General features: G+C 49.5%; 1 protein-coding gene across 1 annotated transcript; it reads right to left on the reverse strand.

Annotated features, from left to right (window-relative positions):
- Window positions 1-1,286: 1,286 nt before the first annotated feature.
- On the reverse strand, window positions 1,287-25,216 carry Ramp3 (receptor activity modifying protein 3). The gene is made up of 4 exons (XM_074058172.1): window positions 25,166-25,216; window positions 16,216-16,426; window positions 4,067-4,199; window positions 1,287-2,324 (listed from the first exon to the last, which is right to left on the reverse strand). Exons 1-4 carry the CDS (start codon window positions 25,214-25,216, stop codon window positions 2,069-2,071), a joined length of 651 nt encoding a protein of 216 aa, XP_073914273.1. The 3' UTR covers window positions 1,287-2,068.
- Window positions 25,217-26,345: the final 1,129 nt, after the last annotated feature.

Raw genomic sequence — 26,345 nt, forward strand, 5'->3', positions numbered from 1 at the left:
TGGACCCCAGGAAGGTAAGGGGCTAAGAGTCTGCAAGAGAAAAGGTCAGGCCAGAGTTGCCTTGCATCTGTCCAGTCCCCCACCACTGCCATGACCTGTCCCCACCAGGTGATTCCCACAGACCTGCCCCAGGGAGCCAGAGCCCAGGAGATACCTGTCCTGAGGTTTCTCTGCCCACGGAATCCACCAGCTTCCACTTGCTCTCCTCAGTCCCTATCTCCTGACCCTTCTTAGTGAACTCCCACGGGTGGTTCCTCTGAGCCCAAGTGAGGGACCCTAGTACTCTGTAAGGGGGCTTCACTGCTAGAGGGGGACGAGGGCATGACAGATCAGATGACAGTGCCTGGGAATTTGGGGGAGGTTGGGGAAAGTGGTTCCAGGCTCACACCCCTGGGGGAGCTGTTGGGAGCTTGGTCTATGGAACCTAGGAGGTGACTGTAAGGGTCCTGCCCCAATACAAGTGGCGCTCATCAGCACACTGCACGCTGTGTTCCAGGGGTGCTCAAATAGGGGGAAAGGCAAGCCAAAGGGGTAAGGCTGTGCCCCTACCAGTCTCACACACACACCAAGTCAAACACTTGACTGTGTGCAAGCCAGACAGTGTGACACCTGCCAGTATCGAGCCTCCCACAGCCCCCAAGGTCACCTTGTCCAGACAATGTTCTCCCATCTTAGAGATGACCAGTCGATCTGGCAACATTCAGAATGTGACCTTCCATTCGCTGGCCTTCTTTGAGAACATGAAATAGCCTCAGCTTCTGCGCCGCCCCCCCCACCCCCATACTGTCCCCAGGGTCAGGCTTAGGCAGTCACCCAGACCTGTAGTCCTGCAGCATCCACCAAGAGGTCCCCAAGGCCAGGAACTGCCTGCCTGGGTGTGGAAGAGAAGCAGGGTCTCCAGGCACAGAAACCTCAGGGTCTTCTTCCCAGCCTCCACTCAAGCCAGTGGACACTAAGGTCAGCAGCCCACATCCAACACAAACAAGGCCTGGAGAGGGTGCCCTGTCACCTGCTGCCCAGACCCTCAGGGCTCCCCTCCCCAAAACACCACAGGCAGGGGGCTGGCAGCCAAGGCAGCCTGGAAGAGGAAAACAAAGGGACTGCAAGTGGATCAAGACCCTCACTGTGGGATCTCAGGCCCTGATGGAGCAGCTCTGAGCTCCTGAGCTCTGACATCTTGGATTTCTCACACTTCATAGGCCCCATCTATCAGATGGGTATGGGAGACTCATCAGTCCCGAGACCCCCCAACTAAATATCTGAATACCTTGAAATAAAGCAAGAAATACCAGACCATAAGGAGACTTTTTATTCAAAGGAAGGACATACTGTCACAGACAGGGCACTTGAGTATACACTTCCCTTGGAGGGTGTCTTGCTCCCAGGGAAGCTCCCTTCGGAAGGAGGCCCACACTCTACAGATGGCTGCAGAACAGGTCCCTGTGAGGGGCTGGCCTACCCCCAACACATACACCCAGCCCACATTGATTGCAGAAACTCAATGAAGCAGACAGGTCTGTAGGTCACAAGTTTGTCCCTCATCCCCCAGACTTTCCAACAATGGATATGCCTGTTCTTCCTACCAGGACAGCTTGGGGCTCCCCTATGTAACACCTTCCAGATGACCTTACTTGCTGTCCCCACCCCGGTGTGGCAGGGGCCAGGGCTGGGCTAGAATCAGGGTCAGGGCTGGAAATGGGTCAGGGCCCGGGGACACAAATTCTGCTAAGAAATGACCACAGACCAGAGGTGGGCCTGGCCCAAGGGAGTGCAGGGTTCAACAGCAAATTCTTCCACGTCCAGTCCACAACCCCTGGCCTTGTTTATTTCATCCACTGGCCCAGGAAGAGCAAAAAGCTCGGGTGGGCACTCTGAGTCCTAGCTGGGAAGCAGTCCAGACACCAGAGACCACATCAGCCTGGACAGGGAGAAATCTGCCAAGACCAGGCAGGTGTAATGCAGCCGGGGAAGGCCAGACAGTGACAATGTCCACCAGCCCTCATAGCCCCAGGGAACATCACTGCAGCTGTTCTTCCAGCTCTCCAGGCATGGCCTTCCATCAGGGCCCTCACAGCCGCCCACCACTGCGTTTGTTGTGCCACGTCACCAGGCCAGCCATAGCAAAGGTCAGCAGGATTGGCACCACAATCAGCGGGATGAGCACCTCATCTGGAGGGTCCTCCCAGTGGGTCCTGTCCACCGTGCAGTTGGAAAAGAACTGTTGGTGGATGCCAATGATGAAGTCCTGGATCAGTGGATTGGGCCAGTAGCAGCCCACGTCTATGGTCTCCTCCTCAGTGCAGAGAGTGAAGTTGTTGTAGTACCTGTAGGGGCAGAAGGTGAGACCACAACTCTCCCCAGAACTCCTGGCACCTTCCCTGACTCTGGGTCCAGGAGGACAGGCAATTAATTCTTTGGACCCAGTCCCACCTGACCACCTACCCAAAATCTGGTCTTGACTGTCAGTCACCTCTATACTACATGGATCACTTGTACCTGTGCCCTTCTTTCTGTATCTGTCACCAGCCTACATCTATGACCATGACCTGCTCCTTTTAGGATATGAGTTCCTGGGGCCCAGCGTCTCAGTTCAGTCCCCAAGCCCCAAAGCATCACCCAGGTTTGCCCAAAAGATGTGCCAAGCTCTGATTCTATACAACCCAGTGCATACGGGCCCTGCCACCTGCAAGGCCTTCATACAGGGACTCCCTAGGGCCAAGAGGAATGTCTGTCTGAGACCACAGCTGCTCTCCCAACCAGATCAGCCAGGTGTCTGCTGATGTGACCTGTGTGACCTGTGAGTCCCCGCCCTCACCTCTCTGTCTCCAGTAAGGGAATTTACCTCTCTCTACCAGATCTATCTGCCCCTGGGAAACTGCTCATATATCAAACAGAGAAGGGCTCCCAGCAAACCACCTTTGATGGGCCTTGACTGTCCAGTACACAGGCTCTCGAAGACAACCAAGAACTGCAGCTACCAGGACCCAGAGTTCAGCCTGATATGTGTAACGACTTCCCAGTACCACCTGGCCCAGGATTTGGCAAGCAAATCCTGACCTCCCTGCTGTTAGGGTCTATGAGGAGGAGTCTGTGACCACCCACCTAAGATGCTCCAGAGGAAGCTAGCAGCTCGGCAGCAGGCAGATGTCCCACACCTGTACTGCTTGCTTCAGGACAGACACAGAAGGGGAGGCTCCTGGCTCCACTCTCCCAATGGGGTCAGGCAGGGCTCCCCTCTTCCTTCCCATGCTGACCCCAAGGGAATGGGAAGCCTGGCCCATGGACAGGAAGGAGTTGCTTCCTCCAGGGAGTTTCCTGCACAGAACACCAGTTCAATCTGGGATTCCCAAAAGTGTCAGAATAAGGAAATGGGAGGGCTAATCCACTGGGCCCAAGGCCCTCCTGTGCCCACTCCTCCCAGGCAGAATGGGGGGAGTCCAGGCAGCCACCCAACCAGGCTCCTGACTCAACCCATGCTCTCAGAATGATGCTAAAACACACGGCACATACCTAGGCCCTCCCAGGTAACCTTGGCAGGACAGAACCAGAAGCAAAGGGGCCTGGAATCCTTTTCCAGACCCAGCTTGGGGCTTTAGACTGATGCATATCCTGGACACGCCCAGGCCTTGAGGCCACTTCAGCAGCCTGGTCCATGGGCAACACCAGCAGACGCCCAGACTCCACGGCCCACCCAACCCTGCAAGCCACCAAGGCCTTTCCACTTGAACTGCCCAGAACAGCTGCCACAACTATCCCTAGGTCTCAGGGTGGCTAAGCCCGATGGACCCCGGGGCCAGGGCTGTGAGTGGGCAGAGCCATTAGCAGAATTTGGGTGGCTAGGTGGGACTATCCGAGGGCTGCGGGTGGGGGTTGGCGAGATCATGAACAGAGCCATGGGAGGGGGCGGGGCCAAGGAAGAGTGTGGGTGGAGCTAGGTGAGACTGTAGGAGGACTGCAGGTGTAGGTATGGGCGAGGCCACGGGCAGAGCCGTAGGAGGGGCCTCAGCCTAGGGCAGAGGTTGGGCATCACCACCATCAGGTGGCAAGGCCCAGCGGGGACACTCACACGACGAACTCGGGCAGGTCACACCACTTCCAGACATCCACCTTGTGCATCATGTCAGCGAAAGCCTTTCCACACAGGGGCAGCCTCTGCAGCATTTCTGTCTCATTGCAGCCACACACGCAGGTACACCCACCTGGAGAGGGACAGCCATGAGATTTCCACTGGATCCCACGGTGGGGGAGGAGGGATCCTGGGGGACTCTGATGAGCACAGCCTCTAACAATACCTCCTGCGGATGTCCCCCTCAGGCCTGACCTTCTGTGGCCTAGAAAGGAGACCCTCCCACACACAGGGGCTGCGGTTGCCCCTCCACCAGCACAATGACAACAGAAGTGAGACCCCAGGGGAGCTAAGGAGTGGGGAGAGGTCCTGGGATAGCCAGAACAGGGCACTTGTCCTGGGAAGGGCTTTGAGACCTGGTGCTTAAAAGAGGGGCTGCAGAGGGGCTGCAGAGGGAGCTCAGAGCTGGTGAGGACCTCCCAAACTGGTCAAAGGCCAGCTCTGCTTCAGGGAGGCCTGAGGCTCTGGCTGCTGAAGGACTCAAGTTCCCATCCATGGGGTGAGTGCTGTAGTCCTTGCCCCAGAATTTCCCAGCCTCTACCCAGCAAAACATCCTATCCTCTCCACCCCACACATGTGGGAACTTCCTCCCTCCTGCCAAGCAAGGCTCTCCTGAACTCAAGGGCCCACTCCAACCATGGCTATCCCATTTCCAGGTGGCAGGACTGTGATTCTTGCTTTGCCTGTGATTATATAATCCAGGAGAGCCCAGGAGAGGTGTGAGGTGTGTGTGTGTGTGTGTGTGTGTGTGTGTGTGTGTGTGTGTACAGCCCACTGTCTGTGTTCTGGCAGCCAGTGTTGGGTTGGAAGAGAGACCATAGAAGGGAACAGGTAAGAGACTCCCACCTGAAATGGGGCAGACCTAGTCTTTCCTGAGCCTCAGTTTCCCCATCCTTAAATGTGGGAAGCGTACACAAGGCTCTTGAACTGGCTACATTCAAGAAGCCATCTTCATGAAGGTCTTCTTGTAGGTATTTGGTAAGTGCTCACTGCTCCCCCTTGGTTAGTCAATTCCTGTGGAGGGTGTGAATGAATGCTACATCCCCACAGGGAGCAGAATGCATGTCAAGGCCCTAGATTTTCCTGTGTGCAGCTCACACTGGGCACTGAGCACATGCTAAATAAATCACCTGGATAAAGAAAAGGTGGGTTCAGAACCAACCACACTCTCCTGCAGTTCCTCACCCTCCCTACCTGATCACAATGCTCCAGATACCATGAGTGAGGCCACAGCCCTCCAAGTCCTCACCAGAGAAGGCCCTGGGAGCCCCTGGTTCACAGACAAGGACCTGAGGCCACAAAGAGGGTTGAGGTGTTGGGCTTACTGGGTTGAGGAACCCGCAGTGCTCAGCCCTGACCAACCTATGGAGGAAGCCTGGGCCCTGGCTCAGGGAGAGGCTGGGCAGCTCACCCTGTGGTGGCCCCAAGACCATAAAATGCTTCTGGGGGGCAGAGAATGGCAAGAGTGAGGGGGGCAGGAGTAAGCAGAGATGAGAAGGAGCCATGTGGTATGGCTCTCAGCAACCCTCCCTGACACTCACCTGGTAAAAACTCACCAGGCTGCAGAAAGCAGGGCTGCCTTCCTCTGCACTTACCAGAGAACACACAGAATACAGGTATAGCCTGCCCCCTCCCCCCACACACTCACACAGAGGAAAACACAAAAGAACCTGGGTGCGCACACTTGGGGCACCTTTTTCCCTTTGTGACTGCTTTAACCTAGACCTCAGAATCCATGCCGTGAGTGGGGTGATAAGACAGGAAGTCCCAGTGTGTAGACACTCACATCTACCTTTCTGACCTGGTGTATGCTGAGGCCCCAGGGACAGGTGAGGACAAGTGAGAGGTACACACAGGCCTGGCTCAGCTGTGGATTCCTACCACATATAAGCCTAAGGGGAGACAGAAGCTGGTCCCATGTCCCCAGAACAGTCACAGGACACAGGTGTCAGGGTCCTGTCTCTCCCAGAACACACTTTTCATGGCCTCTTGTCCCCTGTGTGGTTTCTTGCAACAGTCTTTCCTTTGACCCAACATTCACCTCCCATCAGCACACCTATACACCTGGCTGGTCTGAGACTCAAAACATCCCACTCGAGACTTGGTCCCCGTGTCAGAGCACCTCAGCACTCTCCTATCACCACAGAAAGGCTGCGTGCTTGTTTCTGTACCATCAGTCTCAACCTATAATACAGAGACTATACATGGAGTTGGGGAGTCTGTACCTTCTGTCACCCGAGGGCATTCCATCCGGGGTTTTAGCAAAACAATGTGGGCATCAACTCCCCTGTGTGGAGAGCTGCACTGGGCACTAGGAGGAGAGGACGGGTGGAACCAGTTCCTGTCTTCAGGGCACCTGCCTCCATGGGGCAAGAAGGAGACACAGGGATCCTGGCCCTAAGAGAGAAGAGACTGAAGGCAGGGTATAACAGACAAGGCAGGACCAGGGACCAAGGGTCAAAAAGTCTTACCAAGACCCCTAGGATGGGGGCTGCACACACAGGAAGCCATAGTCAGAGCTCTAGAGCTCCAGATGACAATGGCAGGTCAGGGAACAGCCAGGGCTGCATCAGGGCTGCAACAGGGCACACCATGCAGAGGCTGAGGGGTCAAGACATGCACACCAGGTGGACGAGAGCTGTCCAGATGGCAGGCAGTGCTTGGAGAGAAAGGAAGTTGAGATCCAAGTGTCCAAAGTGAATACCAGTCAATGGTCAGGGGACAGAAAGACACAACCATGACTGACAGTGGCTAGTTTCACCAGGGGACAGTCAGCTCATCTCCTACAGTAGCTGTCTTCATTCTGGGCAGAAGAGGCCAGGAGGGCTGAAGGTCTGTTCTGCACCCAGCCCCTGCTTCTTTGCTGGAGGCTCTGCCCCAAGCATGGCAGGACAATAACACTGGTCCTCTGCCCAGATGGCAGGTATTGTGGAGATTCCACCCTGGAAGCAGCTAGCCAATGAGCCCAGGAGTTACCATCCCCTCTGCACTGCCTGCTCACAGGGCAGGGATGTCACTCTGGTAGAAGCAGGTCACTGTCCCAAAGCCAAGACCAGTACAACAGGACCTTGACCTGTTGTACTGACCAGAGGAAGAGGCCAACTATAAGGACAGAGATCTCTGCAGCTCTGGCAGAGCTGGACTATGTGTGGAACAGAGCAGAGGCCCATGCCAAACGATGTTGTCAAAAACAGTGGATTTTTGGCCAGGCACCAGTGGCTCACATCTGTAATCTTAGCCACTCAGGAGGCAGAGATCCTGCACAGGCAAATAGTTCCATGAGACCCTATCTTGAAAAAACCCTTAGCAAAAAGAGCTGGTGGAGTGGCTCAAGGTGTAGACCCTGAGTGCAAGCCCCAGTACTGCAAAAAGAAAAAAAAAAAAGGAAGAAGAAGAAGAAGAATCAACAAGATTGAAGGCAGATCACATGTAATAAGGAGAGGAGAGGGAGAAAAGAAAAAAAATTCTCCAAAAAAAAAAAAAATGGTTGACAAACCCCAGAACCACCAAAAATAATCATAACAATGGCTGAAAGCAGTCTTAATTTGAAAAACCTTAACAAAGGTTAAAGAAGTTCTACAAAGCTCAAAGAAGATAATTAAAGAGATTCACACCTACACACAGTGTAAAAATTTTAAAAGACAAATATATCTTGAAAACAACAAAACCAAACAAGAGAGCCCCAATGTGATTGAGTGCTGACTTCTAAAAGAAAACACAGAGGCCAGAAGCGATGGATGGTAGACTCACAATGCTGAAAAAAATGTTAGTCAAGAGTCTTAAATCCAGGGCTGGCAGAAGGGCTCAAATGGTAGAGTGCCTGCCTAGCAAGTGTGAGCCCTGAGTTCAAACCTCAGTACCACCAAGAAAAAAAAAAAAAAGAATCTTAAATCCAGCAAACTATCTTTCAAACCTGAAGGTAAAATAAAGACATGCCCAGATAAGCAAGGTAAGCATTGATAGCACACCTATGTTACAAGAAATACTAAAGGAGGGTTATTAATTCCTTGTCAGATGTGTAGCTGGCAAAGATACTCCTCCATTCTGCCAGCTGTCTCTTTAATCTGGTGACCATTGCCTTTGCTGTGCAGAAACTTTTCAGTTTCATGCAGTTCCACATGTCAACCCTTTCTCTTAATTGCTGAGCTATTAGAGTTCCATTCATAAAGTTATTACCTATGCCTATCTGGTCCAGTGTGTTCTCTACTTTTTCCTGAAGTAATTTTACCATTTCAGATTTTACACTAAGGTCTTGAATTCACTTTGAATTGATGCTAGTTCAAGGCAAGAGAATGGGATCTAGTTTCATTCTTCTGCAGGTGGAAATCAAGTTTTCCTAGCACCATTTGTTAAAGGGGATATCTATTCTCCAATGCATATTTTCGGATCCTTTGTTAAAAATCAGATGGATGTGGTTGCATGGGTTTGTGTCAGGGTCTTCTATTCTATTCCAGTGGTCATGTCTGGTTTTGTGCCGGTACCATATTGTTTTTATTGCTATGGCTCTGTAGTATAGTTTGAAGTTGGGTATTGTGATACCTCCAGCTTTGCTCTTTTTGCTCAGTATTGCCTTGATTATTTGCAGTCTTTTGTGTTTCCAAATGAAGTTTAGAGCTGATTTTTCAATCTCTGTGATGAATGTCTTGGGATTTTGATGGGGATTGCAGTGAACACACAGATTGTTCTTAGTAGTACAGCCATTTTCCCAATATTGGTTCTGCTGATCCATAAGCATGGGATGTCCTTCCATTCCTTTGTTAGATATCTTCCAGAAAATGTCTTTGTTGAGTTATTTCTTTCTTTCTTTTTTTTTTTTTTTTTTGGCATATCTGCATAACATTTGTACTAGCTTATTTTGTTTTTGTGAAAACGCTTTTTTTAATTAGGATATATTTGTTGTACAGGGAGGAGATTGATTGTGACAATTCCAAATAGGTATATATTGTACATTGGTTAGATCACCCCCACTGTCTCTCCCCCTCAACCCCCTCCTCACCCCACTTAAAGCAATTGCATTGATTTCTTTCTTTAGTGATTTGTAGTTTTCATTGTATAAGTTGTTCACCTCCTTTGTTAGATTTATTCCTAGGTAGGTGAGTTTTTTTGAGGTCATAAAATGCCTCTGGGCAGAAACTAAATAACACATTGATAAGAAAGAAAATGAGGACACAATATACAAAAACTTAAAAGAATGCAACTAAACCACCTACATTAAAAAATATGGCTGGGGGTGGGGCTTACTGGTACAGTGCTTGCCTAGCATGCTCAAATAGATAAATGGATAAAAATAAACTTGAGCTATTGTCACTCAAAAAGAAGATGGAGAAGGAAAAAGGAAGAAGGAGGAGGAAGGAGAAGAGGAGGAGGAGGAGGGTATCAGTGTCTCACACTTGTAATCTTAGCTACTTGGGAGGCTGAGATCAGGAGGATAAAGGTTTGAAGCCAACCCTGGGCAAATAGTTTGAGAGATGCCTCCCCAACTCCAAAATAACCAGAGCAGGAAGAAAGCCCACAGCCCAGGTTTGGCCTTGAGTTCTGCAATAGGAGATGTCCCTTGAGAGCGAGTGAGAAATCCTGGGGGCCTATCTGCAGCCACCAGATGCCTGGTAGGGCAAGAGGGAGGAAGTCCAGTCCCTCAGTGAAAGAGCAAGCAGACAGGTAACTGTGGGCCAGCAGTCAAGAGTGCAGGGTCCCTAGGGGCCAGTCTGGGTTCCTAGGGACTGTCCTGTGGGCCATGGTGCAGGCAGAGCTCTGGGCGATGCCTAGGTGAGGGCAGTGACTCCACCCAGGGATGTCACCGGGGTTGAGCCAGTTAGATGTGGGGGGGAGGTGGACAGAAAGGATGCCGCCTGCACTGCCAGCATCCTGAACTGCCGCAGGTGCAGCAGCAGAAAGCTCAGAGCCCTTTCTCCTTGCTACTCGGAGCTGACTTATGTGGGAAAACATGCCTTGCATGTGTACCTGGAAGAGCTGGAGACAGCGGATTTGGCCTTTAGCTAAGGTCATCTACCTGGTATCTGTAGTGGTTACGTGTGCCAATCACAGAAACTGCAGGTTGGAGTACACAGCAAGGCTTGGATGATTGCTGCAGCCTTCTTGCCGTTGATTATACCTAGCTTGCTGTGGGTGATCCTGCAACACTCAGTGCAATACACACAACCTTGAACTTCAAACAGCAATAATAAGGATTCTTTGGGTGGTACCCATGTACAATTGAGATAGCTGGATAGCTTTGAAATATCCTAGCATTGCAGAAACCTGCAGAGAACGCTATGAAGCCTACCCATTCACAACTTCCTGGGACACCTTACCAATGATCTAACTAACCAATATCCAAATCTGGTATTAACCCTTGAAGTCAAAGACCGGCAGAAACATTTTCCTCCTTTATGTTTCTGTCCACCATTGGCTATGGGAGAAGCATTGCAATTGCAGTGTATAGTTGTCACACAGGTCTTTCACTGTCATCATTGCTTTGATCTGTGAGCTGCTTGGAGTATATGATGAAGGAAATGTTAGCTTTTTTTCTTTTTTTTTGCAGTGCAGGGGACAGAACCCATCCCTCACATATGCTAGACAAATACTCTGTGACTGAGCCCCATCCCCAGCCCAAGTTGGGTTGTATTTAAAGGCAAAACAAAAATTTTTTTCAAATGAACAAAAGTTGAAAGAAAATATCACCAGCATACCCAAACTACAAGGTAAGATTTAGAGTGTCCTTCAGACAGAAGGAAAATTATATCAGAAGCAAATCTGGACCCACACAAAAGAATGAAGAACACCAGAAGCTGCAACTATGTGAGTAATGTATATAATTTGTTTCCCAACATTTCAGTCTATTGAAAAGATAGCTGACTGTAGCCAGGCGCCAGTGGCTTACACCTGTAATCCTAGCTACTCAGGAGGCAGAGATTAGGAGGATCAAGGTTCAAAGTCTGCCCAGCCAAATAGTTTGCAAGGACCTATCTTGAAAAAAATCCATCACAAAAAAGGGCTAGTAGAGTGGCTCAAGGTGTAGGCCCTGAGTTCAAGCCCCAGTACTGCAAATAAATAAATAAATAAATATAAAATATATTTAAAAAATAAATAAAAATACACAAACCAAAAATAGATAAGAACACAGGGAAAAACTAATAAATCCACAATTGTATTTGGGGAATTCAATACACCTCTCTCAGCAATGTGCAGGTCAAGCCGGGCACTGGCGGCTCATGCCTGTAATCCCAGCTACTCAGGAGTCAGAGATCAGGAAGATTACAGTTTGAAGCCAGCTCAGGCAAATAGATACCGAGACCCTATCTGAAGAAAACTCATCACAAAAAAGGGCTGGTCTCTGAGCCTCAATGACATCACTTAGAAATGAAACCCCTGTCTATTCCCCTCACCCTTTAGTCCAACTCCCCTTTCTCAGCAATGGCCAGTTTTCCCCAGTCCCCATTCTAGGAGCAATCCAACCTGCAGACCCACACAAGTGAACAGGACAGGTACTTAAGACAGAAACACTACTCAGTGAGGCACCATGGCAGTCAGGACTCAAGGCCAGGCCCCCAGTCAGCTGACACCTTCACCCTAGTTCTCATCCTTGGTCCCATCCCAGACTTGCCTTCTTGCTCTGGGTGCTTCTGGCTAGTGTCCCTGTGCAGCTTCCCCTACCCGCACCTTCTTCTCCTCTCTCCCAGCAGGCTTTTCAACTACCTGCAAAGGCTGGGTTCCACACTAGGCACCAGAATCCAGGCCAGCATATACCCTGGGAAGGGCCTCAAAATAATATCTTTCCTCCTGCCCCCCCCTCCAGTTAATTGATGGGGAAACTGAGGCCCAGAAGAAAAGCAACTTTCCCTAGGTCAAACACAGAGTGAGCATCTGAGCCAGAGGCTCCCCAGGGCCAAGCCTCCATCAGTCCCCCATCACCCTGTTCAGCTGCACCTGCAGAGCCTGGGAGTGCATGACAGGACAGACCTCAGGGACCACAGGGAAGCAGATAGTGGTGAAGGCAGCCTGTGTTCCTTTCTCCCTAAGGCCTACTTATTCCAAAAGCATCCTGCAGCTCATGGACACACTCCCCAACTTGCTACCTGATACTCTCCATGCCCAACCTCTGTCCTCATTCCTGGTCCCTGACAGGACTCTCTCAGCACCCTTGGCTAACTTCTCCCACCATCCCAATGGGCACCAGCCTGGCAAGTCCCACCCATCACTCTCTAGTATCTGGTACCACACCCCACCTGGCCCAGCTGAATTGAACCCCCTCAGCCTGCCCAGGCTGCCACCTGCCAGACCAGCAAGAACCAGTTCTACCTGACAGACCACCAAGACTTCTTCCTCCTCTGTCTTCCCCTCTCCCATTTGATCCTCCTCCTCCCTTCCCTCCTCTTCATCCTGGAAGTCGGAATGAATAGGAATCCTAGTAGGCCTTTGCACAGCCAGCCCAGGTTCTGGCTATTTCTGGAAGCCTGCCTTCCTGACGCAGGTCCACATCTGATGCATCTTTTGCCTTGACCACTGTACTCTGAAATAGCACTCTGGGACAAGTTCCCATAAATACCACTTACCTTCTAAGCCCTTGGACTCTCTTTACTCCCAGGAAATTGATCAAAGACAGCACTGATTTCCCTCCAACCTGGGTGCCAGGAAGGGCTGGCCAGAATAGGTGTGACTCAGCTCATGGGTCTACAAACCACAGCCAAGTGGGCCCAGCCATCAAAGAAGAATGGGGTCCCTTCCTGTGTGCCTGACTCACAGCTCTGCCCTGAATCTGTGTACCCCAGTCTTCCCCATGCCCAGAACCTCCCCAGAACTCAGAATCTCTCTGTACCAAACATCTCCATGTCCCCCAGAATCTCTGTGTGCCCCAAATTCTTTGCATGCCCAAGAATCTCTGCGTGCCTTTAAATATCATGGTGCCTGACACAGCAAGATCCTGGCTGAGGCAGCTGTGGACGTGCCATGGAGGAACATATGCCTTCCTCAGGCAGATGTGCTGGGATCCTTTCCCTGCCCAAGAGGGCTACTGTGAGGCAGGCACCGTGGGACACCTGGAGTGGGCCAAGTCAGGCACCACTTCCAATGCACACAGAACCTACAACCTACCCAGTGTAATAGCAGAAGAGTAAAGACGGACCCCTGGAATATGGCAAAAGTGGGTCACTGCCACTCCAGGTGCTGACTATGCCGGTCAAGTTCTCGAGAACTGAATCAAAATAGAAATCCATTTTGGTTAGTTTCATCAGGAAAAGGAGAGCACACAGTTCTGTGCGTCTGTCTTTTGTCCTGGGGACTCCCACATGCTGAGATGGGTAAACAGTCACACAGATGCATTTCCAAGAGAAAGGTCTTTGCCTCTAGTCATTTGGAAATGAAATCCGGTCTCTCTCAGCGTCCTCCATGGAGATGTGCTGTCACAAGACCCCAGCGCCAAAGGCCAGGGTCAGTCAGCCTCAGGGGCTGTGGTTTCTGCACCATTCTGCCCCTAGTCCCTGTGGTCTAGGCAATTCCCTCCCTGCCCCTCCACCTCAGTTTTCTTATCTGTAAGAGGAGAGGGCAGTTGGGCTCCAATGCTAAAAAAAATCTACAGCCCTGGACTGGAGATATGGCTCAAGTGATAGAACGTCTACTTTGCAAATGCAAAGCCCTGAGTTCAAATACAGTCCCACCAAAAAAAAAAAAAATCTATGGCCCTGTGCTTGACAAACCATCTCCTTCAAGACTTTAAGGCCCCGAGGCTACTTGCCACCCAACTCTGCCCTTGGGCCCACTTAACTCAGCAGACTGAAAATGATCGTGATAAAAATGATGACATCACGTTCATACACAGGGTGTCAGTGGGCCCTGAGAGAGAGAAGCACACATGCCAGGCCCATCTCTGGTTTAAACTGAGCCCTCTACCGGGTGCCAGTGGCTCACACCTGTAATCCTAGCTACTCAGGAGGCAGAGATCAGGAGGATCACAGTTCAATACCAGCCTGGGCAAATAGTTTGCAAGATCCTATCTTGAAAAACCCCATCACAAAAAAAGGACTGGTGAAGTGGCTCAAAGGTGTAAGCCCCGAGTTCAAACCCCAGTACCGCAAATAAATGAATAAATAAGTAAATAAATGTAAGCCCTCTGATGCCATGATCCCAATCCCAGCACAAGGTGACTGGACTGAACTGAATCAAATCAAACTGACTGTCACAGTAATCATCGACAGGTTGCTAGAACTCATTCGTGCTATAGCTGGGGAAATTGAGGCTAAAAGCCAGTAAGTGCCTTATGATCTTTGGGACTCTGATCCAGAATTCTCACTGAAATCTGGAACAAGAGCTTGATACCAGAGCAACTTCCTGCTGAGTGGACACCAGCTAGACTTCCCATCCCAGGGCCCTGAGCAATGCGAAATGCTGTCTGAATAATTCTTTGAAATTCCCAAAGAAGCCCTACCTACAGACCAGCACCTTCCTCTTTTGAAAGGTCAGGGTGGCCTCTGCTGGCCCTGATGCTTGTGGTGGCCAGGCCACTCTGTGTGGTCTAAAGGCAGCTCAACAGCAGGGCACCAGCATTCAAAGCACAGATGGTCGCCATTCCTACAAGCCGAGATGCTCAGTTCCTCCCTTCCAGAGGCAGACTAGGCTCAGATCCCACCTTTGAAAAATTTCATGTCACCATGAACACATTTTGCCTCTTTCTGATTCTTGCTCTGGTCAGACTAACACCGGGCATGTCTGTGAAAGACTAGACCTGGTCCTCTACTAAGAAGCCTGGCCCCTGGGGTAAAAGAGACAGTGAAAACCACCAAAACAGGACAGGAAGATGTCCCTCAGGGGCAGCGTCCACAAGAGACCCAAGAATATTAATAAGGAGAATTTCCGTGTAGCTTGTGTCTGAGGTGCTTGTGTCTGAGGTCCTTCTCAGCCATGCTGGAGGCTATCGGGGGGCCTCAGTTTCCCTCAGAGTGAACACGGGACTTTCCTTTCACTATGAAGACCAAAATCCCTGTGGCTGGGGTAAGGCTTGCATTGGAAGCTTGCTGAAATCCCAAATCAATATACTGAATTTTGGATCAGCCACATGCCCTAACCCTTCAGCACAAAAATCCACCCCAGCCTAGGTGGCAACCTGGGACATGAGATAAAGTATCACTCTGCACATGGAGACCTCTTCAAAGGAAGGGAAGTCACCATTGCACCTAGTGTATCTCTTCCCATCTCCCTGACGTAATCATCAACATTGAGGAAGATTTTGCAAACAAGCTAGGGCCAGGAGGAGAAGAGAGACATCCTAAAGGAACCCCTGGAGAATGGATCCAGATCCCAAGTCTGTGACCACCAAGCCCTGTCACCAGCTTTCCTCCCGAGACTGGCCAGACACAGGATGTGCCTAGAAGTTCCCAGCCCTTGGCCAGCACCCTTGCACCAGAGCCCTTCCACAGGTCCAAGTGCACATGCGTGCCCACTCCCATGTACTGGTACATGCACCCTCTTACTTATTCTTGGATGACTCCTTTAGCAAGACTGTTTTATCATCAGTTATTTATATTTTTTTTATTTTGGTGGTACTGGGGTTTGAACTCAGAGCCTCACAGTTGGTAGGCAGGCGCTCTACCACCTGAGCCACTCTGACAGCCCTAGCAAGATTGTTTTTAAAACAAGCTTTTCATTTCATCCATTCCCATTTTGTCAGCGATGTTTCTTGCAGAAACACTTTTGTAAGACCTGTTTTCTCACTGGAAAGGGATTAAGAAGGGAGGGCTCACAAAGACCCACAAGTCTACCCACCTTCAACTCTGCGCCACCTGGCGCACTGGAGACCAGAATGGGGTACTCACTACCTCCCCGAACCTCATCCCCAGGGAAGGAGTCCAGACCCCAGACGTCAGGAGGGCCTGGCCCTGCAGGAGACACTATGCTGGGTTTGTTCCCCTTGGCCCCAGCTCCTTGGATGGAAGAGGAGCTGAAGACCTTCCAGCAGAGCCCGGGGGGGCGGGGGGGAGAGGGGAGGGTGTGCAGGTCACTGTGCGTCCCTCCCTCCCGAGCTCCAGGGAAGGGAAGGGGTGTATCCCAGGCGTGACCCCAAGGGATCAGGACGCCCCTGGAAACTAACGCCCCCTTACCGCAGAGCAGCAGTAGCAGCGGGAGAAGATGTGGCCACTGCGCTCGCGTCTGCATGGCCAGGAAGTGTCTGTCCTGCTGGTCCCCTGCTGGTCCAGTTTGCAGCGCTGCACAGCCGTGAGGGCGTGGCCGGGGCGGGGGCTTTAGTAAGTCACGCCCATTCGAGGCCACGCCCCCAGGAGTGCCTTGCTCTCTGATGCTCCAAGGTGCTGCCTGGAAGTGCGCGCAGGCGATGGGCGCTCATAGATGGGGGGCGCGCTGAGGTCTGGACGAGCGTCTAGTGGGGGTGCAAAAGGAGGACCTACGTGAGGTCTCGGGAAGTCTGCAGTTCAGGCTGGGGTGAACCAGGAGACACACTGTGGGATCAAACTGGAAAGTCAGCTGGGGTTAGGGGAGGCTGAGATCAAGGGTAGACTGAGAAGGTGAACTTGGAAGTACCAAAAGTGCACCTGGCAAGGAGGAAGGCAGAGTCCAGAGTGAGAACCCTGGTAGGGAGGAGCCTTTGAGCAAAGATAGGTTTGGGAGCTGGGTCTCCAAGAGATAGGAAAGGGTATGAAAAAGTTTGCCATGCTTGTAAGCATGCAAGAGAGGGGGAGTGTGTGTGTGGCAGGTGGGCACACACAAAGGGCCAAATCACAAGCAAACTGAAACAGGACAGTGACGGGTGCCCAGAAGGACCTGGCCTCTCAGAGGGACCCCAAGGAGAGAGACGGTTTCAGCTTCTCCAGTCCCAGGCCATCTCTGTCACCCCTAGCACAGGCCCTAGCCCCAGTGGGCACTTGCTCAGGATGTCCAAATTGTCAGTGTCAGAACCACTCCAAGATCCAGGCAAGGAGACCCTTCTGCCCTCCAGAGCCCACAGTCCCCCTGGGGGAGCCCATACTGGTCTGGGAAAATGGGCTCCCTACCTGGATAAGCCCTCACCTGTCTGAGCAACAGCCTTGCCACCCTCACATGAGCCAAGCTGACTTCTCCCAGCTCAGAAAGACCACTTTAGGGGCCAGGAGTGCGGCTCAAGCGGTAGAGCACCTGCCTAGCAAGGGTGAGACCCTGAGTTCAAACTCCAGTGCTACCAAAGAAAGACCAGTCTGAGGATTTTCCATGAATTTTCACTGAAATAATACCTAATTAGAGCCAGAATTAATTCAAGGGAGACTTAAGAAATTATTAATATTGATCAGTCTCCTTGTTTTCTGCCTGGGGTGAGGGGTAGGTATCAAAGGGTAACCCATGGTGTGAACACCTGGGTCTTCCACTCACAAGTCATAAGGGGCCATCAGACAAGTAACCTAACAACCTCCCCTATACCAAGGGGAGACACTAACCAAGACAAACCAAAAGGACAGACTAGGATCAGGTGCTTCCTGGCATTCCAGGAGGCTACAGACATGGACTAGCCTAGGCCAGACTGGAAAGGGTTTGCACACAGCCAGAACAGGGACATGGGGTTTTGAGGGGAGGCAGACAGCACCCTAAAGCCTGTGCCAGTCTGGGAGGCTGTGGCTGAGCACTGACCACTACATGGGAATAAAAGCCATAAGCCAGGGGGACCTAGAGTGATGGCACCAAGCCTGTGGACACTGACTTGGAGCCAGACGGTGCTACTTCTTCTGCCTGTGTAAGACACCCTCCCTGGCTCACCGTGGAGAAGCCATGCCCATCCTGCAGAGGCAAGTTCCAACACCCTAGCCCCAGACAGTCACCTGTGTCCCTGACACCCTTCTGAGGCCTCTGTTACAGCTGAGGACAGGTAGCCTTTATTTCATCTTCTGCACTCATGTCCTGGAACCCAGGGCCCTTGTCACTCTGCTCTGCACCCAGCATCCTCCATGAGGCAGAGGTCCACTGCCTACAGGTTGATTTGAGATAGTTTGTGAGAAGCAAGGCTGTAAAAGAGGTCTGCCTCATGTCCATGGTATAGACTTCCCAGCAGTGGGACCACCCTGGGACTCCCCCACTTCCTCTTCCCCCTCCCCTGCTCTGGCTCAACTGTGCATTTAGACTACCCTCACCTCCACTGAGAGGTGGCCCACCTGCTCCTATCCCCCCTTCCTTGTCCAGTTCCTCCTACCCATTCTGCATAAAGATCTAAATGTCAACAACAGTGACTCCAGGATAAGTGTGGGTGACCAAAACCTGAGCTGCCTTGGGCGATCCACCCATGGGGAAACAGGCTGAGAGAGAGAGAGTGACCACCATGGAGGAGTAAATGGTGGGGGAGGGCATCATAGTCATGGCCAACTCTCACTGCAACTCTGCAAGAGACTGGCTTGCTGGCCTCAACCCGGATTGTCAATCTCCAATGGCTGTGATTCCTTGAATACAGCAGAAGCGAGCTCTAAGAAGTCCAAATCTAGGACCAACAGCCCTCACCTCCTGCTCAGTGCGTTGTGGCACTGACTTCCTCTTGGAAAAGCAGAGGCCATGTGGGGCAGCCTTGGGGTTGAGAAGTCCCCTAGTGTTCCAGTCCCACCAAGGTCCTGGCCGAGCTCAGTGTCTGGACGAACTTTAGCCCACCTCGGAGCAGAACAACTTCCCAGTGGAGCCCAGACCTCTGAAGGACTGTGAGAACCATGAGTATTTGATATTTAGTGTACTGGGTTTTTGTAGGTGGTTGATGACCCCAGAAGAGATGACAAGAGACTGTCCCAGCAGATTGACAAGCTTGAGCAATCAAGGTGAGACCCAGAGAGGCTGGTGGACACCTCTGGGCAATGTGTCTAAGCTGATGGAGAGATGGCCGTCTTCAGAGACCAACAGTAAATTAACCCACAAGCAGTGAGCACTGAAGCCCTAGGAAGAGAACGAACTTGGATCCCTCGGGCACAGGAAGCCCCACGGTGGCTGCCTCACCCCTTGTATCTCCCAAGCTGCATGATGGAGGAAAAAGAGGAATCCAGTTTTCCACCTGTGACAGGGGAATGGTCACCTCTGCCCAACTAGCTGTGCCTGGGTGACACCTGGCAATACTTACTGGAGCAGGCAGGACCCTCCTGTGTCTGCCATTCTGAGCTCTTTAGGGTTTTCTCTGCCCCATTGTGGTTCATAATTCTTTATACCAAACATCCCACTTCAAGTCACTTTCCAATCAAAGCATCCAACTCTTTTCTAAGACAAGGACCTGTGATCAAATAACTTCATGTTTCTACCAGAAACACTCAGCATCTCAGCCTGCACCCTCTCTGAGCACACATGCCACCCAAAGCATCACGCCAGCTGAGGATTCAAAGATGCTGTGCTCTTTCTGGGGTTAGCATTCAGGGAGTCTGGGCTGACCAGCTAGGGCCAGGGAGACATTCCCAAAGGCTTGGCGTCCCCTGCTGGAAGGACACTTAAATGACTATAGACATCACTAAGGTGCCTCTGTCCCCAAACTGGGGCCCAGTAGAGGACCTGTCTCCAAAGAAAAGGTGAAAAGGTAGAAATGACAGGAAGAGATCACTCTGATTCCCAGGTGTTTCCCACCCACCCCTGCTCACACCTAACTTTGCAGCTTCTTTTTTTTTTTTTTTTTTTTTTTTTTGGTACTGGGGTTTGAACTCAGGGCCTACACCTTATGCCACTCCACCAGCCTTTTTGTGTGTGTGTGTGTGATGGGTTTTTTGAGATAGGGTCTTACAAATTATTTCTCCAGGCTGACTTCAAACCACGATCCCCCTGATCTCTGCCTCCTGAGTAGCTAGAATTACAGGTGTGAGCCACCTGCAGTGTTTTAAATATGTTTTTTAACATTTTTATTAGCACATGTGAGCTGTATGTGGGAGGGGGGGGTCAGTGTGACATTTCCATGTATGCTTACAATGTACCTGGGTTAAATTCACCCCCTTCATCATTCCCCCTCATCCCCTCTCCCTCCCTTTTAAAAACAATTTCAACAAGTTTCATTGCTCTATTTTCATACAAGTGTACAAAATACATCTACCATATTCCCCCTCCTTCACCATCTCCATCCCCCTCCCTCTCCTACTGGTACCTAGCCCTGAACAAGAACAGTTTTACCCTCCTCCATTTTTTTAGGTGTGTATTCATGGTTCAAGGGGGTTTCGCCGCTAAAGCAGATACCTTAAAGCAACTGAGGCCAATAGGAAAAGGGGAACAGGAACTAGAGAAAAGGTTAGATCAAAAGGAATTAACCTAGAAGGTAACACCCATGCACAGGAAATCAATGTGAGTCAATGCCCTGTATAGCTATCCTTATCTCAACCAGCAAAAACCCTTGTTCCTTCCTATTATTGCTTATATTCTCTCTACAACAAAATTAGAAATAAGGGCAAAATAGTTTCTGCTGGGTATTGAGTGGGGGGAGAGGGAGGGGGCGGAGTGGGTGGTAAGGGAGGGGGTGGGGGCAGGGGGGAGAAATGAACCAAGCCTTGTATGCACATATGAATAATAAAAGAAAAATGAAAAAAAAAAGGGGGGTTTCGCCGTGGTATTTCACACACAAATATATTATACCTTCATGAGATTAACCCCCTTATTACTTTCTTTCTCCTCCTGCCCCTCTGACTTTTTTCAACAGCTTTCGGTGTTACACCATCACCATACACAGATGATGTGTTTCAAAATAATTCACTCTATCATTCTCTTTTCCTCTCCCGCCTTCTCCCCCACCACCGACTCCCCTCACACAGTCCCACTATTGCAAACATTTTATATATGTATATACATATATGTGAAAATATGTGTATTCATGTATACATTTATCTTTTAGGTCTATCTTCTACATATGAGAGAAAACATGTGACCTTTATCTTTCTGAACTTGACTGACTTCTCTTTTAACATGACTATCTCCAGTTTCATCCATTTACCTGCAAATGACATGATTTCATTCTTCTTTGGATGACACATAGTAATTATACATATTTATGGGGTACATGTGGCATTTCAATTACAGGTGCATACCACTGGAATATCTATCACCTCAGACATATATAATTTCTTTGTATTGGGAGCATTCAAAATCCTCCCTAGGAGCTATTTTGAAATATTCAATTTGCACGTCATTTTTTCTGGGGGGGTCAAACCCAAAGCCTTGTGCATGCTAGGCAAACACTCAACCACTGAGCTACATCCCCAGCTCTGAAATACTCAGCTAATGGTTAAAATAGTTATCTACCATACTATTGAGTATTAAAAAGGTATGACCCCCCCATCCAATTGCACCCCCATACTCATTAACCGTCCTTTGTCATAGCCACTCTTTAATTCCCTACTCTTTTTTAATTCTCTACTTCTTTGAGATCAACATTTTAGCTTCCTCATATAAGTGAGACCATGTGGCATTTGTCTTTCTGTGCCTGACTTATTTAACATAACATCCTCCAGTCTCCATCCATGTTCCTGCAAATTTACAACTGAATAATATTCTACTGTGAACATTTGCCACACTTTCTTTATCCATCCATCCATCCACCCATGGACACCTGGCTTGATGACATTCCTTGACTATTGTGAATAGTGGTGCAATAAACACGGAGGTACAGATTTCTTCAACATACTGACTTCAATTCCTTTGGCTATAAACCCAGTAGTGGAATCATTGGGTCACATGGTAATTATATTTCTAGTTCTTTGAGGAACCTCCATACTGTTTTCCATAATGGCTATGCTAATTTATACTCCCACCAATCATGTGTGACAACTCACCATTCTCCACTTCCTCATTAGCATTTGTTAATTTTTTTTTTGAGACAGGTTCTTTCCCCACAGCCCATCCTGGCCTCAAATTTGGGATCCTCCTGCCTTGGCCTCCCGCATACTGGAATTACAGTCACGCACCACCATACCCCATTTAATTTTCCTCTTTTTTATAACCACCACTCTAAGTCGGGTGAAATGATACCTCATTGTGGTTTTGATTTTCCTTCCCTCGTGATTAAGACTGTGGAGCATTTTTTTACATACTTTTTTGGCCATTGTATGTCCTCTTTTGAAAAATGTCTAGTCGGGTCATTTGCCCATTTCTCGTTGGATTATTTGGAGGGAGGGAGTTGCTGCTGAGTTGTTTAAATTCCTTAAATATTCTGGAAATTGAGCCCTTGCAGAGTTAATAGTTTACAAATTTCTTCCCCAATTCTACTAACTATTGCTCATTTCTTTTGCTGTACAGTGCTTTTTGGTTTGATATAATCCCATTTGTCAATTTTTACTTTTGTTACTTGTGCATATATAACTCAGGATCTATACCTTGAGACACTCCACCAGTCCTTTTTTCTGATGGGTTTTTTTCAAGATAGAGTCTCTCAAACTATTTGCCTCCTCCTGATCTCTGCTGCCAGAGTAGCTGAGATTACAGATGTGAGCCACTGGCACCCAGCTGGCTATGTGTCTGTTTTTATGCTTGTGCCATGCTGTTTTGGTTATCATCACTTTGTAGTATGTTTTGAGGCCAGGTATTGTAATGCCTCCAGCTTTTTTCCTTTTGCTTTGGCTATTTAGGGTTTTTTGTGCCTCCATACAAATTTTAGGAGGTTTTTTTTTTTCTACTTCTGTGAAGAATATCATTGGTATTCTGATAGGAATCATATTGAATGTGTAGGTAGCTTTAGGCAGTAAAGATACTTTAACAATACCATCTGGGGTGAATCATGCTTGTAATCAAAGCTACTTGGAGGCAGAGATGGGAAGGAATCACAGTTTGAGGCCAGCCCAGGCAAAAAGTTAGCAAGACCCCATCTCAATCAATAAGCTGGATGTGGTGATGCATGCCTGTGTATCCCAGCTATGTGGGAGGCCAGAAGTAGGAGGATGGAGTCTGAGGTCAGTTCTAGGCAAAAATGTAAGAGCCAATCTAAAAAATGATGTAAGAAAATGACTGGAGGTATGGCTCAAGTGGCAGAGTGCTTGACTAGCTAATGTGAGGCTCTGAGTTCAAATCCCAGTACTGCTAAGTGTGTGCGTGTGTGTGTGTGTGAGAGAAAGAGAGAGAGAGAGAGAGAGAGAGAGAGAGGTTTAACAATACTAACTCTAACACAGAGAATGTCTTTCTGTTTCTGTGTGTCCTCTTCAATTCCTTTCACCTGTTTTTTTTGGTGGGGGAGGTTGTGAGGTTTTTTTTTGCAGTACTGGGGTTTGAACTCAGGGCCTTCACCAGCCCTTTTTTGGGATGGGTATTTTTGAGATACGGTCTCATGAAGTACTTACCCAGGCTGGCTTTGAACCTCGATCCTCCTGATCTCTCCCTCCTGAGAAACTAGGATTACAGGCATGAGCCACCATCTCTGGCTTGTTAAGCCTTGTTAAAGTTAAGGAAACCCATGACAATTGGTCACACACAGATACACAACGTAAGTCATATCTGGCACAGCCTGGTGAAAAGTGAGCCTTTCCTGCTGTGCTGTTCCAGTCCCCCTTTCACACATAAAGTCTGGGTTTCTTTGTGTTGTTATCTCAGTGTGTTTCATCAGCCCGGAGGGATTAGGTTTCCCCTATAATAAATGGCAACGCCATGCTTACAAGGCATGGCACAGCCCTGTGTATTAGCACACATCCCTCCAGCATAATGACTTCAGGCACACAGACCTGCACCCCACATTCCCAATACCTGAGACAGGACAGGGGTGGCAGCCAAGCTGGCATTGACTCTACACTGTTTGCTTGGGTGGTCAGTGTCCCTCACTCAACAGCCTGGCCTCCCCCAAACTTATCCTGGCAAGTAGCACCTAAACCAGCTTGATTGTCACCAGCGCAGCTGTCAGGACAGGCAGGACCAGAAGCACGTGAAATGGAGGACAGATGAGTCAGGAGGCTAAGGAAGCCAGAACACGGATGTTCATACCTGTGATCACACCTGCTTCCACGTGTATGGGGCACCTAGGGATGTGACCAGCTGCTCTCAGAGCAGCAGTAGTGGGCCTGGAGTGTGGCCTGGGATGGTGGCAGTGAAGCTGTCCACACCTGTGATGTTGGCTACTCTGAGACCTTGGGCTCTGGGTAACAAGGGTGGCTGGAACTTTGGGAAACTCAGGTGGAACTGTGAAAAATACATTCACCTGTCCAAACTCAAAGAATGGAGTGCAGTGAAAGGGGACTGTAATGGAGGTCTTGCAAGGTGGAGTGTCTGGTGAGCAGACACACCCAAAGCGGTTACAACAAGCATTATATTGTTTAATGTGCAAGTCCCTCCCCCAGTTCCTCATTGGCTGAGTACTATGGGTGTACACTCATTCCTAAATTTCCTATCGGGTTATTTAAAATATGCCCCTTGGGATTGGTCAAATTCTAGAAGTGGGCTTTAAGTGGTACCCCACAAGAGAAGGTCTGCCTGTGACGTGTGCTTTCTGGCATGTACATATCTCACATCCCACAAGTGGGTTGAGAGACTCGAATGGGGACAAAGGGGAATGAGAAATGATAAAGACACAAACAGAGAAAAAGCTAGGGCCGGATGGACTACACACACCTGATGGGAAATGTGAGCACCGAACTATTCCAGCATGTTTATTTTATGTGTAAGTGCAAGGAATTGAAAGCAGGCACAAGGTATGTCAGCAGTAAAGGTTATCCTCAGGTCATCAGAGCAAGGGAAGTCAGGAGGTCTCAAGAGGAAGTCATGGGTTGTTTATCTTCTTGCACCAGGGAACAAGTATGAGGGTATGGTCAGCTATTTTCTAGTGCTGAAGGTCAGTATAGCGCTCAGAAACTTTTGCAAGAGAGCTGTGCAAACTCTTGATTTTCTGAGCTAGGGGCCAAGGACTGTGTCAACTAGGCCCCTCTGCCTGACCTTCAGGCTCCAACACACATACACGGTTTTTACCCATTTCCCCATTTTATGGCAGTTTAAATTCATTTATCAGTTGCCCCGCCCCCAACATCCACAAGCCGATCTGCAAGCAAGTGGCCAGGTTAAATGCCTTGCCTTGAAAATGGACCAGTTCTGATTTTATTTCTAACAGAACCAAACACTGAATCCTTGGTTCTATTGTGGAGTTATTTTCAATCACTTCATTACCTTGTTCTCAGGGTCTTTCTCTGTGTCAGTTGTCTTCATAGACTTATACATGGTAGTATAAGAGACATTCATACTGCTTTTGCTGAAAATCACTGACTCCTTACTTGGGTGCAGGAATTAACTAAAAGCAGGAGAAAATCATGGCACCCCTCCTGCATTTTGTATCTGTCTTTGCTCTGAGGCATTCTCTCTGCAGCCACTTTGCAACCATCTTGGTATCAAGGAAGAAAAGGAATTACCAATAACATCTTTATGACAAGGGACAGAAACTACCCCCAATAATAGACCCTTCTCAGAATGGACCATCTGCCAGTTGACAATTGAGATAACAACTCCCAAAACAAGGATTGAGATAATGGCCAACCAGAACACACCTGGAACTGGGACTGTTTATACACACCTTTGTCCCCATCCCCAGTGCTTTGTCTACTTAAACTTATAGCTCATGTCTGTACTCCCAAAGACGGCTGAAGATGGCTGAGTGCTCACTCTGCCTCTTCCATGGCATGTCCTGAGCCGTGTAATAAACCTCCTTTCTCTGCCTTCACCAGGCCTCTTTATTTGGTGTTAAGGGCAGGTGGCCAGACCTGGCATGTGGGATCTCAGGAGTTTGAGCCTTGGATCCAAAACTCTGGTTTCAGTCTCAACTAAATGACTGTGACTTCACCATCCCAGGTTCTCTGCCCTCCCCTCCGTCCCACAGGAGCGGGCTTCACCTGCAGAGCTATAGCCAGAGAGATGCAAAACTCCTGATGCCACCCATTGTCCCAACACACCAGGAGTGGCCTGGTCCGCTGAGCACTTGGGAGCAGTCCCTTAGCCTCCCTCATTTCCACCACCCTCTGTGCCCACTCTAAGGGGGTCACTGCCCAAGGAGGTCTGTCAGTAGATGTGGGATGTGAGCTGCTGTGTATGTAAATGCATGTGTGAATCCTGTAGCCAACTGAAAAAAGGAAAATGATATAGGTGAAATTTTAGGTCTAATTTGGTTTTATTTTATGGTGCTGGGGGGTGGAACTCAAGGCCTCACATATCTGGGCAAGTACTCTATCACTGAGCTATGACCCCAGCCCTGAAATTTTAGTTTTAACAAGACATCTAACCCATTATACCAGAAGTATTTCAACATGTAACCAGTACAAAAAGTTCTGAATGAGGTACTTTATTTTCTGCACCATCT

The sequence above is a fragment of the Castor canadensis genome, chromosome 2, assembly GCF_047511655.1.
Source record: "Castor canadensis chromosome 2, mCasCan1.hap1v2, whole genome shotgun sequence".
Lineage (NCBI taxonomy): Eukaryota > Metazoa > Chordata > Mammalia > Rodentia > Castoridae > Castor > Castor canadensis.